At 41.1% G+C, this 19,402-nt stretch overlaps 1 protein-coding gene across 1 annotated transcript; it reads right to left on the bottom strand.

Annotated features, from left to right (window-relative positions):
- Positions 1-13,802: 13,802 nt before the first annotated feature.
- Positions 13,803-16,538, bottom strand: LOC132489328 (HMG box transcription factor BBX-like). The gene is made up of 2 exons (XM_060098239.1): positions 14,336-16,538; positions 13,803-14,245 (listed from the first exon to the last, which is right to left on the bottom strand). The coding sequence occupies exons 1-2, from the start codon at positions 16,536-16,538 to the stop codon at positions 13,803-13,805; spliced, it is 2,646 nt and encodes an 881-aa protein (XP_059954222.1).
- Between the last annotated feature and the right edge of the window lie 2,864 nt (positions 16,539-19,402).

Below are 19,402 nucleotides of genomic sequence, written 5' to 3'. Positions count from 1 at the left end.
TCTGTTGTCACATCTGAAACATGAATAGTTGGTCAATGCTTCTTAACCAGAGAAGAAAGCTAGAAAAATGGGGGGGGCGGGGTAGGAGGACTTGTTTAAAGACACGTGGCCAGGTGGGACACCCAGAAATGCGTATTTGCTGGGTTTGTGATGGGCCCCAAGTATGAGGTGCCTTTCTGATATTCAGCTCTGGTTAAGCATCAGTAAATCAGATGCTCTCTTAACATTCCTTCTAGCTCAAATATTCCCCAATTTCATGACTACCAGCCCCGTAGTGAATGCATGGTTAGGAGTCTACGGGTCTGGCAGACACTGCTGGTTGTACCCCTCTTCCTTTAGGAACAAAACCCAAAGTTTTTGCTCCATACACGCCTCCCAGAATAACTATGACATTTCCCAGCTTTCCTTTCGGTATGTCCGTGGACTAAATTCTGGCCAAAGGGAAGTGGTGAGTGTAGGTTCTGGGAGCGCTCTTAAAAGACAGAGGTGTGCCCTCTTGCTTCTTCTTGCTGACAGGCATGCATAGATGATAGTGGAAGATGGGCCAGCTGGGTCAGTGCCGGACATGGGAGCTGCCATAGGAGATGGGAGGGAACCAAGACAGTGTGGCCTGGGTCCAGGATACCAGGGAGTCGTGTCAGGAGGGAACTTCTACCCCCAGGCTTCCTTTATGTGTGAGAGAAAGACATTATCATCTAGTTAAAGTAACTGCAATTTTGCTCTTACTCTTTCTTTCAGCCAAACCCATTTTAAACTAAAACAATATGGAGCATGGAAAAGACTTTACGGACTCCAGTTACGCTTCCCAATCTTCATGTCAGCAGAAATTAAATGTCTGTTTACTGTGGCTTCTTGTTTTCTACTTCTGTAAGTGTAGTATGTTTATAAGACAGAGAATACTATTGTCTTTTACAGAGAGCACTTCTTTCACAGCCAAAAATTCATGGAGAGGTATCACAATTTTAGGAAGCACAGTTTTCTTTTTATGATTTTATCTTATTCTCTACAAACATATATTATTTCCTTACCATATGCCATATATATATATATATATATATATATATATATATAATTTTTGCCCTCAAAAATGGTCAGTCACCATTAATTTTGTGTGAAATTTGGTAGGACCTGAACTACAGTGAAATACCAAGAACTGCCATTTAAATTACATATTATTGCTAATAATTGTTATGACTGGCAATAAGCAAACATGTGGTGTTGAGTTTTTTAAACGCTTCTACATTTTTTTTGAAAGTTTGGGCTTTGACAAGAGCTCATTAGGAAAAAACCTTTAATTCTTTTCCTTCTTATTTATAGTTGAACAAAAGCGCACACCTCCACACACCATATATGTATACGATAATGGAATTTGTTTCTTGTGAACTTGCATTTAGCCTGTGAAAATTACCTTTAATGACTTTGAAAGATATTGTGCTTTTTGCACATTTTAAGTTTCTGATGGGGGACAGGGATGAGGGGCAGTGATGGGAGGATGGTGAAAGAAAAATTATATATATACATATACATATATAGAGAGATATAGATATAGATATAGATATAGATATAAAATTCAGGGCATAAGACCTGCAAAATTCTGGGATTAAAAGTCATGTGAATAATCGTTTCCATTTCCAAACCTCTCTTAATAAATAATGGTAAAATGCCACAGTAGATATTTCAGGCCATTTAATAAAACTCTCTTTCTCTGTCTCTCTGTCTCCCTTCTCTCATACACACACACACACACAGCACACCCCAAAACAAACTCATTCTCACATACAGAATAGAAACTAAACCAAATCAAAGAAAGATGATTGGGTGGGGAAAGGAAATGGGGACTCTTATGAAGAGCTCTCTCTGTTTACCTTCATTCCTCTCATCCGGGTCAGTGTAGATGGAAGCCAGAGTAAAGAGGGAAAAGATAACAAAAGCCAATAAAATGAATGCCATTTCCAGGTTGGTAAATGGAAGCTCCATGAAAGACCACAAACTTCTTCGCCTGCAATAGAAAGCAGACACTGGCTTAGTATACCCTGGTCCAGAGAGAACTTGTTGAGTAATTATTTATTGTAGAATGAGATTTACTAAGACTTTTTAAGATACTTCTGTGCACCTGGAACAACACACCTGGCACTAGCAGAAATGGAGGGTGCTCTCGTTTTTTGAAATTTGGCATCAGTCTTGGTGTAATTGAACTTAGACTTTGCTGTGTAGACTGGAGGAGAACATGGGAGTCTGAAGGGCAGAGTCAATTTATGTTTTATGAGCTTTTTGGACAAAACCCTGGGAGTAAAGTTAGAGTATATTTCATATCATGAAGGAAAAAATAATGTTGGTTTCTATCTCACTGACCACACCCAGGTTCAGAGTAATGTTCTTGTGCCTGAAGTTATCCAGCGTTTGCCAACCAGGTGATAAATCTACAATGGAAGCAATTTTTAGTGAAGAAACCATAGTCTTCAGAGTAGCTGGATCAAACTCAACCCAAATAAAGATAAATGTGTTAACAATTCAACCATGAGAACTTCCAATCTCAGACTCGAAAAAGGAGAGCTCATGTGTCTAGAAAGGAAAGCATAGTTCCATTGGGGGGAAAGGATAACATCTAGCTGGAAATAACCTCTGTCTTTCTGTCTTTCAATGTTTACTACATAAATGGAAAATATTTAAAACACTGCAGACATATGTGGGAATGTGATAATTTTAAGAAGACCCAAAGAAAGAGATTTCACATCTTTCCACTGCAACGCATTCCAAAGTCTTTATTTACTGTCTATTTTAGGGAAATAACTTATTGGGGTCTTTCACCTAAGGGTTCAGTCTCCTTTAAATATATTTTTTAAATGACTTCATCATACCCTGTAGTTGAGAGACAAGATTTGAGGTGGGAGTTAGGCTTGCTCTCTTTCCTAGTTGCAGTCTTCCAGTGTTGCTATAGCAGAACAGAGGTGGGTGAGGGGATAATAAGTTCTTTAAAATCTGCTGGTTTTGAACAGATTTCTGATTCTTTTTTTTTCTTTTGGACATACTTCTTACAATTGACAATAGTTTGGGGGATATTGATCAGAAGTCTGTAGCTTTTCGTAGGTTTGTAGGACAGAAAATTAGACATGGAATTTATGTGTCATAGGTATGCACATGTTAAGATATGAAGAATACTACCGGGGCTTCCCTGGTGGCGCAGTGGTTGAGAATCCGCCTGCCAATGCAGGGGACACGGGTTCGAGCCCTGGTCTGGGAAGATCCCACATGCCGTGGAGCAACTAGGCCCGTGGGCCACAACTACTGAGCCTGCGCGTCTGGAGCTTGTGTTCCACAACAAGAGAGGCCGCGACAGTGAGAGGCCCGCGCACCGTGATGAAGAGAGGCCCCCGCTCGCCGCAACTAGAGGAAGCCACGCACAGAAACGAAGACCCAACACAGCCCAAAATAAATAAATTAAATTAAAAAAAAAATAAAAGAATACTACCAAGGGGGTTAAGATGTATCTTGGAAATTTTTCACATCAGTGCACATTGGTCGAGCTTATTCTGGTTACTGGAAGCTGAGCATTCTAGAGTATGGCTCTACTGTCATTTAACCACTCATATTGATGGGAATTTGGGTTCCTTCTAATTTTTTGTCATTGCCAACAACGCAGCAGAAAATATTTTTTTGTAAATATAAATTTTCACACAGGTACACATATCTCTAGGAAAGATTTATAGAAGTAGAACTGCTGGATGTATAAACTTTTGAAATGTTCCTTCACAAATTTCCCTGAAATTTACAACCTTATCAGTACTATATGTAAAGAACTGGTTCCCAAATCCTTCCTCAACACTCCCTCTTTCGGTTTTCCCCCCCAATTTGAAGTTAAAAATATGATCTCATGTTTAAATTGGCTTTTCCCTGATTTCTAGTGAGGTTGAACACTTTTTATGTGTTGATTTATTATTTATACAGTTTGCTCTGTGAATAACTTGTCTTTATCTTTTGCCCAGTTTTAAACTGGGCATTTGTAATTTTCTCACTGATTTGTAGACACTCATTATAAACTTTGGATAAAAAATTCCTTTCAGGGCTTCCCTGGTGGCACAGTGGTTGAGAGTCTGCCTGCCGATGCAGGGGACGCGGGTTCGTCCCTAGGTGAAGTAGGTGAAGCTTCCTTGCCCAGTCAAGATTTCTGTTGGGCTACATGTTTTTCTACAGTGACTGATTTCTGTTCTTATTTGGACTCATATTTGCAAAGAAGCACTATATGTTATGTTTCAACTTTAAATTTTAAAATACATCATATGGTCCAGAACAAAAGCAATGTTCTTAAGTACCTCTGAATGTTCAAATGTAGATGATCTATGTAAATTCAGTTAGGGATCAAAATAGCCAGACTTCTTCCAGTGAATACTGAACTGACAGTCTTTGAAAATCTTTCTCTGGAGACTTCTTACAGTAACAGGGAAAAATGTGGGTTCTTGGTCAGTTTCTCAATAAATACAGTTTCCTGAAATATCTCAGGGCTTTGTCATACCTTATACCCTTTTCAACAAAGAAAGTTGTCTTAACTATTCCCTTATAAAAAGGCATAGAGTAAGAGAATTGAGAATGTTAATTACAAATGAGATAGTAGATTTACAAACTATTAAGAGCTGCAGAACTCTTGCAATACTAAAATATTCTGAGTTTTTTTTTATTTTTTATTTTTTTGCGGTACGCGGGCCTCTCACTGCTGTGGCCTCTCCCGTTGTGGAGCATGGGCTCCGGACGCGTAGGCTCAGCAGCCATGGCTCACGGGCCCAGCCACTCCGCGGCATGTAGGATCTTCCCGGACCGGGGCACGAACCCGCGTCCCCTGCATCGGCAGGTGGACTCTCAAACACTGCGCCACCAGGGAAGCCCAATATTCTGATTTTCTATTAAATATTTTTTATTCAGTTTTAAGATCACAGTTAAAGTACTTTAGCATGTTATACACATGACTTACATGTGCAATTTTTAGAAATTAAATTAAGTATAAGATTTTGAGGAAAGAAATTATATAAACGTGTATATTGACTTTTACTACACATACATCTAAGAAACCAATAATTCTGTTGTACCATTAAGTGGAAATCATTTATTACATGGCACGTTTACACCAACTCTAAAGACAACCAAGCCAATTTCTGAAAGCAAGAAAAATGAGCAATTCGGTCATGCTGAAAACTGTCAACAGACTTAAGACCTGGTGGCCAAATGAAGCTGTGGTTAATTTATAATAGGTAAGTAAGCAATTCAAACCTATGGGAAAAGTTCATAATCTGGTAATGTGGACTCGCAGGTGGTTTTTATTCCTTTTTGACAGATTCCTGAGAGCAAGCCATGAATGCTAAGGAAATGAGAAACATGTTGCCGAGCATGTGCTGAGCTCCAGATCACAAACCTCCCCCACCCCAGTTCTGCCGCTACGAGCTGACGCACTAAAGGGAGGTGTCAGTGGACGTGAGCACTCCCCTGAGGCCGCCAGGGGATGTGATGGTTAGTCCACGAAACGCGTGCCTCTGTGATTTAGGTTAGAGCTTGTGAGGTAAGACGTGTGGTGCGGTGCAGTGGGAGGGTGTGGAGGCATGGAATTAGGTCCTTGCTCCTCGGTAACCAGTTCTGGCCCAAGTTATTAGAAAATCTCTGGAAAGAGTAGTAATGTTCACAGTAACTAATTCTGTGCATAAAGATCAACTTAAGGAATTGACAGACCATTAGCCAGACTCATCAAGAAAAAAAGGGAGAAGACTCAAATCAATAGAATTAGAAATGAAAAAGGAGAAGTAACAACTCACGCTGCAGAAATACAAAAGATCATGAGAGATTACTACAAGCAACTCTATGCCAATAAAATGGACAACCTGGAAGAAATGGACAAATTCTTAGAAATGCACAACCTGCCAAGACTGAATCAGGAAGAAATAGAAAATATGAATAGACCAATCACAAGCCCTGAAATTGAAACTGTGATTAAAAATCTTCCAACAAACAAAAGCCCAGGACCAGATGGCTTCACAGGCGAATTCGATCAAACATTTAGAGAAGAGCTAACACCCATCCTTCTCAAACTCTTCCAAACAATTTCAGAGGAAGGAACACTCCCAAACTCATTCTACGAGGTCACCATCACCTTGATACCAAAACCAGGCAAGGATGTCCCAAAGAAAGAAAACTACAGGCCTATATCACTGATGAACATAGATGCAAAAAGCCTCAACATAAGACTAGCTAACAGAATCCAACAGCACATTAAAAGGATCATACACCATGATCAAGTGGGGTTTATTCCAGGAATGCAAGGATTACTCAATATACGCAAATCAATCAATGTGGTACACCATATTAACAAATTGAAGGAGAAAAACCATAGGATCCTCTCAATAGATGCAGAGAAAGCTTTTGACAAAATTCAACACCCATTTATGATAAAAACACTGCAGAAAGTAGGCATAGAGGGAACTTTCCTCAACCTAATCAAGGCCATATATGACAAACCCACAGCCAACATTGTCCTCAATGGTGGAAAACTGAAACCATTTCCACAAAGATCAAGAACAAGACAAGGTTGCCCACTCTCACCACTCTTATTCAACCTAGTTTTGGAAGTTTTAGCCACAGCAATCAGAGAAGAAAAGGAAATAAAAGGAATCCAAATCGGAAAAGAAGAAGTAAAGCTGTCACTGTTTGCAGATGACATGATACTATACATAGAGAATCCTAAAGATGCTACCAGAAAACTACTAGAGCTAATCAATGAATTTGGTAAAGTAGCAGGATACAAAATTAATGCACAGAAATCTCTGGCATTCCTGTACACTAATGGTGAAACATCTGAAAATGAAATCAAGAAAACACTCCCATTTACCATTGCAACAAAAAGAATAAAATATCTAGGAATAAACCTACCTAAGGAGACAAAAGACCTGTATGCAGAAAATTATAAGACACTGATGAAAGAGATTAAAGATGATACAAATAGATGGAGAGATATACCATGCTTCTGGATTGGAAGAATCAATATTGTGAAAATGACTCTACTACCCAAAGCAATCTACAGATTCAATGCAATCCCTATCAAACTACCAGTGGCATTTTTCACAGAACTAGAACAAAAAATTTCAAAATTTGTTTGGAAAAAAAAAAGACCCCGAATAGCCAAAGCAATCTTGAGAACGAAAAACGGAGCTGGAGGAATCAGGCTCCCTGACTTCAGACTATACTACAAAGCTACAGTAATCAAGACAGTGTGGTACTGGCACAGAAACAGAAAGATAGATCAATGGAACGGGATAGAAAGCCCAGAGATCAACCCATGCACATATGGTCAACTTATCTTTGATAAAGGAGGCAGGAATGTACAGTGGAGAAAGGACAGCCTCTTCAATAAGTGGTGCTGGGAAAACTGGACAGGGACATGTAAAAGTATAGGATTAGATCATTCCCTAACACCATACACAAAAATAAGCTCAAAATGGATTAAAGGCCTCAATGTAAGGCCAGAAACTATCAAACTCTTAGAGGAAAACATAGGCAGAACACTCTATGACATAAATCACAGCAAGATCCTTTTGGACCCACCTCCTAGAGAAATGGAAATAAAAACAAAGATAAACAAATGGGACCTCATGAAACTTCAAAGCTTTTGCACAGCAAAGGAAACCATAAACAAGACCAAAAGACAACCCTCAGCATGGGAGAAAATATTTGCAAATGAAGCAACTGACAAAGGATTAATCTCCAAAATTTATAAGCAGCTCATGCAGCTCAATAGCAAAAAAACAAACAACCCAATCCAAAAATGGGCAGAAGATTTAAATAGGCATTTCTCCAAAGAAGATATACAGACTGCCAACAAACACATGAAAGGATGCTCAACATCATTAATCATTAGAGAAATGCAAATCAAAACTACAATGAGATATCATCTCACACCAGTCAGAATCGCCATCATCAAGAAATCTAGAAACAATAAATGCTGGAGAGGGTGTGGAGAAAGGGAACCCTCTTGCACTGCTGGAGGGAATGTGAATTGGTACAGCCACTATGGAGAACAGTATGGAGGTTCCTTAAAAAACTAAAAATAGAACTACCATATACCCAGCAATCCCACTACGAGGCATATACCCTGAGAAAACCATAATTCAAAAAGAGACCATGTACCAAAATGTTCATTGCAGCTCTATTCACAATAGCCCGGAGATAGAAACAACCTAAGTGTCCATCATCCGATGAATGGATAAAGAAGATGTGGCACATATATACAATGGAATATTACTCAGCCATAAAAAGAAACGAAACTGAGCTATTTGTAATGAGGTGGATAGACCTAGAGTCTGTCATACAGAGTGAAGTAAGTCAGAAAGAGACAGACAAATACCGTATGCTAACACATATATATGGAATTTTTTTTTAAAATGTCATGAAGAACCTAGGGGTAAAACGGGCATAAAGACACAGACCTAACTTGAGAATGGACTTGAGGATATGGGGAGGGGGAAGGGTAAGCTGTGACAAAGCGAAAGAGAGGCATGGACATATATACACTACCAAACGTAAGGTAGATAGATAGTGGGAAGCAGCCGCAGAGCACAGGGAGATCAGCTCGGTGCTTTGTGACCGCCTGGAGGGGTGGGATGGGGAGGGTGGGAGGGAGGGAGATGCATGAGGGAAGGGATGTGGGAACAGATGTATATGTATGACTGATTCACTTTGTTATTAAGCAGAAACTAATAAATAAATAAATAAATAAATAAATAAATAAATAAATAAAAAAGATCAACTTCAGGGCAGGATCAATTTTGACCACTGACTGCAACAAGGAAACAGTGGCCACCGAATTTCTAAGTACAAGGTTTCCTCTTTTCTGTTATTATTATAAATCATACCACCACAAATAAAATTTGGCCAGGAGAGGAAACTTTCTGTACGTGTGAAGAAAATGTATATTGATATTTTTAAGGAAAGCGTAGCACAAACAGATGGATGTGTATGAGGGGAATCAAATGTACTTGTCTTGTTGTTCACTCTTTTGCTGCTTCTGTTTCTAAAATGTAAGATAATGTCCCCAGTGAAAAGGACAAGGTCATTTAATATGGGGTATAATAAACTTCACTATCACTTCCAAACTATATAAAAGCAAAGCAGTCCATCAGACTCTGAATACATCACCAGACATATCTGGTAAGATGAACTGAACCACTGTTTCTTTTTTTATTGTAAGTATGAGGTTAGTCAATCTAAATAAGATAACTGTAAAATAAAAAATCCCCAAACTCAAAGAAACACAAAATCCAAATCTAATTCTTTGGGAATGCTTGTCTAAATAAAAGCAACACCTAATTAACAATTAGTACACTCTTTATAAGGTGCAAAACAAGATCCTATGTGGGGAAAGCTAAATTTTAATTCCCACCTAACAGTCACTCTGAATACTTTATAGGTCAAATGTAATAAGAGCATTTGCTTCTACTGCCCATTTTCAGCAATACATTGTTCTCTCTGGAGAAGGTGGTTTGGGAAGTCAAAACACTGCAGTGGAAAACAGTGGCCCTGACGGTAGAAGCAAAAAAAGACAAACCTTTGAAACAGGACTTACTGGAATTAACCGTTAAAGCCGAGGTAGCCCATTAGGATTGGCCTTATCTGAGGGCTCTGTGAAGCAGTGCAATCAAAGGTGAACCTTCTCACAGCATCACGTACACCCCGACTTCCCCTTTACAAATGATGACTCCAGGCCTTGCACGACTTCCTTCCTTTTCCCCCAAGAAGCGGCGATGCTTCCCCTTTGCTGTATGGATGCTGGCCTCCAGCCTCCAGCTGCTGGTCTCCAGAACACTTAGGATTCATACAGTAGTTTAACAGGCAGCATGGTCCCACTGCTTCACATTAATGCCAAATGCCAAACTTGGAACAGAGCTACTTGATATTCCCCATCCCTCCCCCGGAACTGTATAGACAAAACATGTCATTCAGTTTTCAGCTTACTCCTAGTGCTGTATCGATTTATAATCTGCTTGAGATTTTACATAGGTGCAAACATTTCCAGAGGATGAGCCAAGGACTACAGAGTGCAAACAAAATTTTCTATGACTCAGGCAGAGTAGCATCTGACTTGATAAGAGAGTGACAGGGATTACACAAGTTGGATTCTAAATAACCAGACCCGTTCAGATGCTCCTTTTTGTTCACAGTGTTCGATCACTTTTTTTCTCGGCAGCAGTTTGAATGGCAGGAACTATAATAACAGTGATAACGTGGGAATGAGTTGAGCATGGCTTTGAGGGGGCACTGGTAGAAAGCTCATCTGACGGAATTAAATAAATATATTTTCGGGGGGGAAAAGACTGTCAGAATTACAATGGTATGATATATCCTTTTAAAAAAGAGGGCTTTAAAGAATTCACCATTTTCATCTAAAATCTGGGACCTAACCTAGTTTGGGGATAAGAACCTGTGTCTTCAAAGTGGCTGTGGGACCTTTTGCCTTTTCCTGGCCTCATTACAGTTATCCAAACAAATAAACACTTAAGAAGGGCGTCTTACAGTATTTTCTCTCTTTCACTCAGCTTCTTGGAGCTGCAGCTTCAGTAACTATAGTATACTCTACACACTTCAAAATTACATAGGAAAATACCCAGAATAACTAAATAAATAAAAGGCTAAAGAAAACTGGAACAGTACTGTGTCTCCATCTGAGACTAAATCATCCACTTCCAGCAACACAGAGAAGGGCTAGGACAATTTTGTTCCAAAGATTTATATACAGGTTTGAATCTAGAAATTAAGGTAAAAGCATAAATATTGAGAATTTCAACTAGATTCAGAATGGTTTCAGAAAGATATGATACAACAATTTAGAATAAAACAAAGGCAGAAGAGCATCATATTTTGGTTTGCTTGAAATATATATAAGGTGCAACAACTTTTTCTCTTGAGGATGCTTGTGGGACAAATGTTAGTGTAGATGGTGTTTGCTGGCAGATTAAGGTACACACCATAGCAATATGATTTTCTAAAATAAAAAAGAATGAGAGAAGTGAAATGAAAATGATAAATGGGGGAGGGTACTACATGTTGGTCTGCAGTATTTGTGCTCACAAATGTTGTTACCTGAAAATACCAACACCCCTCTCCAGTGGATTCAGGGCATGAGAAAAGCACTATTTTTGAAATCAAGACATTACTCAGAGAAATGACAAGGTGAGTGTCTAAAAGACTATAGAGCTTTGCAGGATTTCTGCTACTCTCAGTGCCTAACCGCTTAAAAATTAAGCATGTCTACAAAAAGGTGGGTTTTTTTTTTTCTAAAGTACCTGAAAACAGTCGTATCCAGTAGGTCGCCCTCCACCCCGACCCCTGCCTAAGGGAAAAGCCACTGAGGTTTAGGAAAAGCAGATCAAGTAAGATATATTAATCACATAGAAAAAAGTCATCTTTTGTTTTGCTTCTTTTTAAGAAAGGTCCCATGAATATACAGCACTCTGTTAAGGAACTCTAGTGAAATGTAATCAGAGGACTGGAGGAGAGGGCACTGGCAAAAATAGACCTATTCTAACATGTTCTAGAGAATAACAAGTTAGTGCCATTGTCAAGGTGCATGTTCTGCACCAAACAACTTTTGTTGTTGATTTTATTTTTTTTTTTGGATTTTAGCTAATTATAATTTTTAAATCACTGCTAGCAAGTGGTCCAGAAACTCCAACAGCCACCAACACTGGGACCCAGCAATTTTCAAACATTCACTTTGTGTTTCGAAATTTAGAAAATATTAATACAACAGCATCGTAGTAAAAATATCATGCTAAAATCTGGGGTTGCTCACCTGATTTATTTCTGTGTGAATGGGGCTAAGCTTCTGCCTCTGATTAACCTTGCTTACTAATTCCTTCTTCCTCCATGCCCACAAGGAATATGCATTTTTGAGGACACCGTTCCAATGCCCTGATGCCCTCTTTACCTGCTTTGAAAAAAACAAAAGCCCAAATCTCTCTGTTCTTTTTCAATTCTATTAGTATGTTGTACATATTTTCCAGCACCGAAACTGAAGTAACATCTACAACCGTGAAAAGCTAAACCTAGTCAGTACTAATAGAGTCATTTTTTGGTATGGCTATTAGGTCAAATTACGATGAGAAAAAAAATCATCATTACAATTCAGTCAAGTATAAATAAGATAGCTAGATAAAACCTTGTAAACTGTCACCATTTAGAGATCTAATTCAAAAGTTTCAAACTTGAACTAACACTATCAAAATTCCGCCAGTTTGAAAACCAGTAAAAATTATTGCTGGAATCCAATACTTAAAAGTTGGTAGTTTGTGCTGTGATGCAAGAGTGGGGAAATACTTTGTGCTATGGAACAAATACCCTGTAAAATCTGTAGCCGAAGACTAATTTTGATTTATCACTTTGCATCTGTTGCTAAGAAACAAGATACTGTGAACGTCAGGTGATGGAGTCAATATGTTGAATGTTCTAAGCCACTTAATCCAGTTGCACTGGCATATGTATGGTTGGTTTTATGTTCAAAAGCAACAAAACATGAAAAGGAAACAGGAAACTTGCAGGTGGATCTATAACTGCGAGTCCCACTCTGGTCAGGCACACCTCCCTCATCAATACCTCCGTAACCACAAAAACTCAAAATGGCTCTAAAAACCTGCAGTGCCAATTAGGCTGTGCATAGCAATTGCTACCCGTCCAGTCTGTCTGGGATGGATGTAAAAGGGCTGTAGCTCAAAGACCACACAAAGTGAGTGTGTCTTCAATGTGTTCTGAATAGTGAAGTAATCCTAAGGTCACTTCTGAATACTATTTTTCTTTTTTTGTCTGTATGAACGATCCATTGGTCACTCAGACCCTTGTGTAAAAATAAAAGAATCCTCAAGGCATGAAAACATCAGTAATCTGTAATCTGCTGGACTCTTCCCCTGTCTGGGAAAATATTCGCCACAATTGGACCCAAGCAAATTCTTCTTGGTCACTCAAGGCTAAGAAAAAAATTCTGCTTGTAAGAACTGTAATTTTTCTTCTTCTCTCTCTTTCTCTTTGTGCCAGCAAACTACCACTCTGGTGGCAAATATAAAAGTGCAGAATATATGGACCACAAGGCCGAGCATACACCGCTAACAGCGGTACATCTGCCTGCCCGTGCTGTTTGGGAGTCTCTGGAAGAGGCTTTTTAATATTATTCTACAATGTAAATGTAGGTATAGCCTATTATATAAACCATCTTAGAACATAAACCTCCATGTACAAAAAAGACTAAGAATATCTAATAATAACTAGTGCAGTGTGTCAGTTTTTGTTTTTTTGCTTTTGGTTTTTGTTTTGAAAGAATAACTAGGTAATATATGAAACTAGTTTCACACTCTCTGGTTGGTAAAAGAGATGCTGGATGAGCTACAGTAAAGGCAGCCTTTTACCAAGTTACCACCTATTACCATCAAAAGCCTTCCATAGAAAGCAAAGCTCTAGGATCATCCCATTTCTGCTCATTATCAGACAGACAACATCACCCTCAAAGACTCTGGGTTCTGAAAGAACAAACTGGCCCAGGGTGCCAACTTCTGCTTCAAGTGAATCTGGGCCGTGTAGGGCAACAAGCACTTGTTTGCTGTCTCTATCTGCCACCACATGGACTCACTAGCATCTCTCAATAAAGACAAGGCTAGGGTAGTAGGTAAAGCACAATGTTTTACAATTAAAGGGCGCTTCACTGGTCAGCGCAAGAAATAAGTACAGGAGTCGGGGGCATTTCTTTTGGCTGTCCATCATGGGGGAGCGGAGTTGATCTCTGACTTCTATGCATGTTCCATGGCAGCCACTTCGGCCGGCACAGCGAGGCTGAAGAACGCAGACACGGCGGGCATCTCCGGGGTGCTGCTCCGCGTCTCCGTGGCCCCTCGGTTGTGTGAGCATGCGTCATTGCAGCCTGTCTCGGTCACCTTAACAAGACTCCTCTGCAGGTGTTCCTTTGGTTTGTCATCCAAAGTACCTCCTGCTGGTGATACCCGGCCATCTGCTGTCCTGACAAGGTGTGTGATCTTGGTTTTCCTTGCTTTTCTCTTTTGACTGCCCACCAAGGGTTCTTGCGCCCTTGTTGGCTCTGGAGTGTTGGGAATGGATGGGGCATTTGTAACCTTATAAGCAGGCTCTGTGGTGTTTCTGTCTTCTGAAAATATGGCTTCTGTAGGGTGAATGGCAGCCAAGAAGAGTTGCTTGTTTGACCATTTATCCCCACTTCCTTTTTCCGGAACATTAGGCTTCTCCTTTTTGTGCTTGTATTTGCTGACAATTTTGTGGAATAAGTTCTTTTTCTGAGACTGGAAAGGACCTTTGCTGGTTTGGGTCGGTTCTGAGGACATATGTCCGCTCTTCTTCTTTTTTCTTGGGACAGGTACACATTTCTGGTCAAATGTAACAGGACTATACTGAGGGAGGCTGTTGAATTTCTTTTCAAATTCTTCATCCAGCTTTGCTGAGCCAAGGAGAGAGTCTTCCTTTGGCTTTGTCTTCTTGAACTTCTTGCTTCCACTGGTCCCACTCTGGTGAAATGTCCAGCTTTCTTCATGCCAACACTCTTCATGATCAGAGGACTTTCCTTTTCCTGACCTTCGTTTCCCTCTGCCAACATTAGCTCGCAGAGAGGTGAGCATACCCTCAGACACCAGGGTTTTATAAAGAGCACCTTTGCAAGACCTCTCAGATTTCCGGGAGCCACAAGTCTCTATTTTTCTGTGACACTCACTGTCCTCAGGCTTGGCCTGTCCCGATAGACTGGGTGGTAATGCATCCTCCGTAGGGGTCAAAGGTTCTGCTTTTATACCCTCTGGGACCTCACCAGAAATGTTCTTGCTGGCAGAAATACTGATAAAATCTTGAGGTCTTGACTCTTGGGTGGTGTCTGAGGATCTCTCCTTTGACATTTTCTTCTCTCTTGATTTCACTTTCTTCTTTGGTGGCTTGGCATCCAAAATGCTTCCCTTGCCACTCGAGGATGTATGCACCTGCTTGCGAGGGGTATCTCCAAGCTTCTCGATGCCCCAGTCTCCCTTTGCAACAGCTTCAATGGTGTACATGACACTCTCGATATCAGATTCCGAGGACTGCCTCTTTTTGCAAGTCTTCTTGGGTGTGGATTTATCATTTCCCTGTCGATCCATTTTGGTTTTCTTCTTTTCCTTTTTTAGCTTTTCTGGTTTGCTTAACGCTGTGGGAATCTCGATGATCCTAATGCCATGAGGATGGCACATGTGATCCTTCCTACTGGGAACATCGCTTATTATTATCTTGCTACTGCCAGAGTAAGAAAAATCAGGGAAGTGACTACATTTTTGATCTTCCTCTAATTCTTCCTTTTTAATTGCTTTAGGAGCTTCCATTTTTATACCCATTATATCATCCATTCGCAGCTCCTCAAAATTTCTTAATTCCTTAGAATCTCTTACATTTTCCTTAGCTGATTTTTCAAATTCTGCTTCTTTCTGGAACCTGGCTTCATCTATTTTCTCCATTTTCATTTCTCTTTCTTCCTTGCCCTTCTCCAGTTCTTGAATTCTTCCGCCATCTGATTCTTTGGCTTTTATTAGCTTTGATTCTTCCATTTTCACCCCCTCTGATGCCAGGCACATCTCTGCCAGTTGAAAGAGTGCAGACTCTCCACAGCGTTTTACAGGTTCAGCACCGCCCAACTGTGAAGTCTTCAAACAGATCTCTGCAAACTGAAACAAGGCTGATGCTTGACATTGTTTTGACGGAACATCAGGGTGGGAGGTACCTGAAGATATCTCGGCAAACTGAAATAATGGTGACTCCTGACGCAATTCAGAGGATTCTGAAACATCAGGCCTGCAAGTGCCAGAGGATATCTCTGGTGTACCAAGAACATGTTCTCCAGCTAAAAGCAGCATGCTCAGGCCTCCCATTTGAGTAGGATCAGCCATCCCAAAGTTAAGCTGAGGCATTTCTTCAGGCTTTGTTTTCTTGGGGCTTGGCAAGGCTCTTGAAGAGTCAGATGGGAAGGCCCATAGTTTCTCCCGTGGATTGACAGTGGATGTTGGGGATTTCACAGGCTTGTTTGTGGTAGCACACCATTTGTAGCCAGGATTTGCTTTCATAAATGCATGTTTATACTCCTTGGCCATGTCTGTGTATTTCTGCTTTTCCTTTGGATCGAGAACAGCCCACCAATCAGCTAGTATCTTGGTAGCACCTCGGTTATCAAGCCTGTTCCTGTGTTCCTGACGTACAAGAGAGCGATGACGTTTGCAAAATAAGAGAAATGCATTCATTGGTCTCCGGGCTCGCTGTTCTGGTGATTCATCATCTTCAGTTTCACCATCTTGCTCTAGACCAGCGGCCCCAACAAGTTGAACCTTATCAATATCCTCCTCTTCGTCTTCCTCTTCTTCCTCTTCTGAAAAGTCAAGAAGTTTCTTTGCTAGCAATGGATGCCACTGAAGGCACTTTCGTTTTGGTCGTTTTCCAGCTCCTTCTCCTTCTGCGGAATAATCTTTATTTCTATGACTGCCTTTCATTACTCTGACCGGTCAAGTCAAGACTTTCCATCGTGAGTTCAATGGAACATCAGAACTTCCAGCTTCTGTGATGCAGCAGAATTCCAGGAAGGCAAACGGAAAGTACACAGGGAGGAAGATGAACTGCGGCAAAGCCTGTGTCCTATGATACTGACCGCGCGGGTTCGCCGGGCGCGAGGGCGTGTGTGTGGCTCGCCCTCAGCGGCCAGTCAGGGCTTCTCTATGGGAAAGTGGAGAGAGAGGAGCTCGCGGAGCCGCTCGGCCTCCCTTCACTGTACACTCCAAGATTCTGCTGTTTAAAGAGTGACTCTCATAACCACTAAGGACCTACTCTATAGCACAGGGAACTATACTCAATATTTTGTAATAACCTATAATGGAAAAGAATCTGAAGAAGAATATATATATATGAATCACTGTGCTGTACACCTAAAACTAACACAACATTGTAAATCAACTATACTTCAACTTAAAATGATGAATTAATTAATCTAATTAAATACAATTTCTTCCCTAAAAAAATAAGAATGACTCTCAACTCTTCTAAACATATAAAATATTTTCTTAAACCTTAATCCACCCACTCCTGACACGTTAGGACCTGAGGCAAGACTGCGCTGTGCTGGAGGCTGAGGCCCTGCCCTCCAGCTCTGGGTCTGCCCCGTGTCCTGTAGGGCCTTGCTTACGGGACGGAACGTGGACGCCCAGCCACGTAGCCAAGCTCCCACCTCCCCTGCTGCACACAGATGAGCTTGGCCCCCTGGGGCCTGCAAGCGTCACATCTGTGGCTGGGCTCGTCTTCTAGACCATGGTCGTCACCTGGAAGCTTCTTAGAAATGCAGAATCTCAGGTCCCACCCAGACCTACTGAACAGTAGTCTACTTTTTCATAAAATCTCTAGGTGACTTATGTGCAAGTTAGAGCTTGAGAGCCTTTGCTCTCACGTGGGAGGCTGAGGTCAGAGGCACCCATCTCTTAAGTTTAAGAGACTCCCTGTTAAAATGCTTTGTTCGTCTTCTGACCTCTGAAGGACTTGAGAAGATTCTGGCCAATGATCAGTTCTGTTCAATTCCTTGTTGGACTTAAGGTACATTCCAAACCATAGCTGCTTTTTCCTCTTATACATTTCATTTTGTTTCGGTCAGGTAATTTTCCTTAAGCTGTATTCTTAGTTAGAATGCACCCCACCCACCCTACTCTGTCAATATCACCTGCATCAGGGTGGCCACCTCTTCCGTGAAGCCCACCGCAATACCCCCAAGGAAGAGCTTCCGTTCTGACCCCATCCTCCTTAGTTGAAAACTCTGGTAGCGCATTCACTGGGTCGGCTCTGGTTATACAACTGAATCCTCCATGAGACAATCAGCTCCCTGACATAGGAGCTGAGTCCCATTCAGATTTAGATTCTCCATTGCCCATAGCTGAGTCTATCAGATTTTAAATACACATGTGAAATTAAATCTGCCTCTCTTAAGTTTATTTTTGTGGCTCCTGCAATTCTCTGCTTGTGCCAGAAAGGAGATGAAAATAGCCCTGCAATTTTAATGAAGGTGGGTTTTACTCCTGGGTCTTACCACATTTAGGAAAGTGTATACATTTTGTACTTTCATGCAAAATTGTGCTTGGCACCGACCTGGTGGTCACGAAGGGAAGCAAGGGTGTTCTTCGATGAGAATTCTTGGGCAGCTGGGTCTAGTTCTGTTAGTGAACAGTATTCAAATGGAGGAATTGCTTTAGCTTGGAAAGTAGACCTCAGATATAGGAGGAATAGAGCAGAAGAAAAAGGAACTTATGAAAAACGGAATACAGAAGTGTAAAGGAAAGGTCAATGTCTATGACTGGCCCAGTCTTCTGGCTGTCTGTGTCCATGGATCATAACTCAGGAGTCATGGGAGTGCAGAGAGGGGGCAGGAACCTGCAACGGGGAGTCTGTGCTCTAGTTTTGGCTCTTCTGCTAATTAACTGAGCCCCTGAGAAACTCACTAAACATTTGTGGGTCTCTGTTGTCACATCTGAAACATGAATAGTTGGTCAATGCTTCTTAACCAGAGAAGAAAGCTAGAAAAATGGGGGGGGGGTAGGGGGTCTTGTTTAAAGACACGTGGCCAGGTGGGACACCCAGAAATGCGTATTTGCTGGGTTTGTGATGGGCCCCAAGTATGAGGTGCCTTTCTGATATTCAGTTCTGGTTAAGCATCAGTAAATCAGATGCTCTCTTAACATTCCTTCTAGCTCAAATATTCCCCAATTTCATGACTACCAGCCCTGTAGTGAATGCATGGTTAGGAGTCTACGGGTCTGGCAGACACTGCTGGTTGGACCCCTCTTCCTTTAGGAACAAAACCCAAAGTTTTTGCTCCGCACACGCCTCCCAGAATAACTATTACATTTCCCAGCTTTCCTTTCGGGATGTCCGTGGACTAAATTCTGGCCAAAGGGAAGTGGTGAGTGTAGGTTCTGGGAGCGCTCTTAAAAGACAGAGGTGTGCCCTCTTGCTTCTTCTTGCTGACAGGCATGCATAGATGATAGTGGAAGATGGGCCAGCTGGGTCAGTGCCGGACATGGGAGCTGCCATAGGAGATGGGAGGGAACCAAGACAGTGTGGCCTGGGTCCAGGATACCAGGGAGTCGTGTCAGGAGGGAACTTCTACCCCCAGGCTTCCTTTATGTGTGAGAGAAAGACATTATCATCTAGTTAAAGTAACTGCAATTTTGCTCTTACTCTTTCTTTCAGCCAAACCCATTTTAAACTAAAACAATATGGAGCATGGAAAAGACTTTACGGACTCCAGTTACGCTTCCCAATCTTCATGTCAGCAGAAATTAAATGTCTGTTTACTGTGGCTTCTTGTTTTCTACTTCTG

Source organism: Mesoplodon densirostris, chromosome 1 (assembly GCF_025265405.1).
Source record: "Mesoplodon densirostris isolate mMesDen1 chromosome 1, mMesDen1 primary haplotype, whole genome shotgun sequence".
NCBI classification, from domain to species: domain Eukaryota; kingdom Metazoa; phylum Chordata; class Mammalia; order Artiodactyla; family Ziphiidae; genus Mesoplodon; species Mesoplodon densirostris.
The sequence above is the reverse complement of the archived record's forward strand: the minus strand, read 5'-3'. Positions and strand labels throughout refer to the sequence as shown.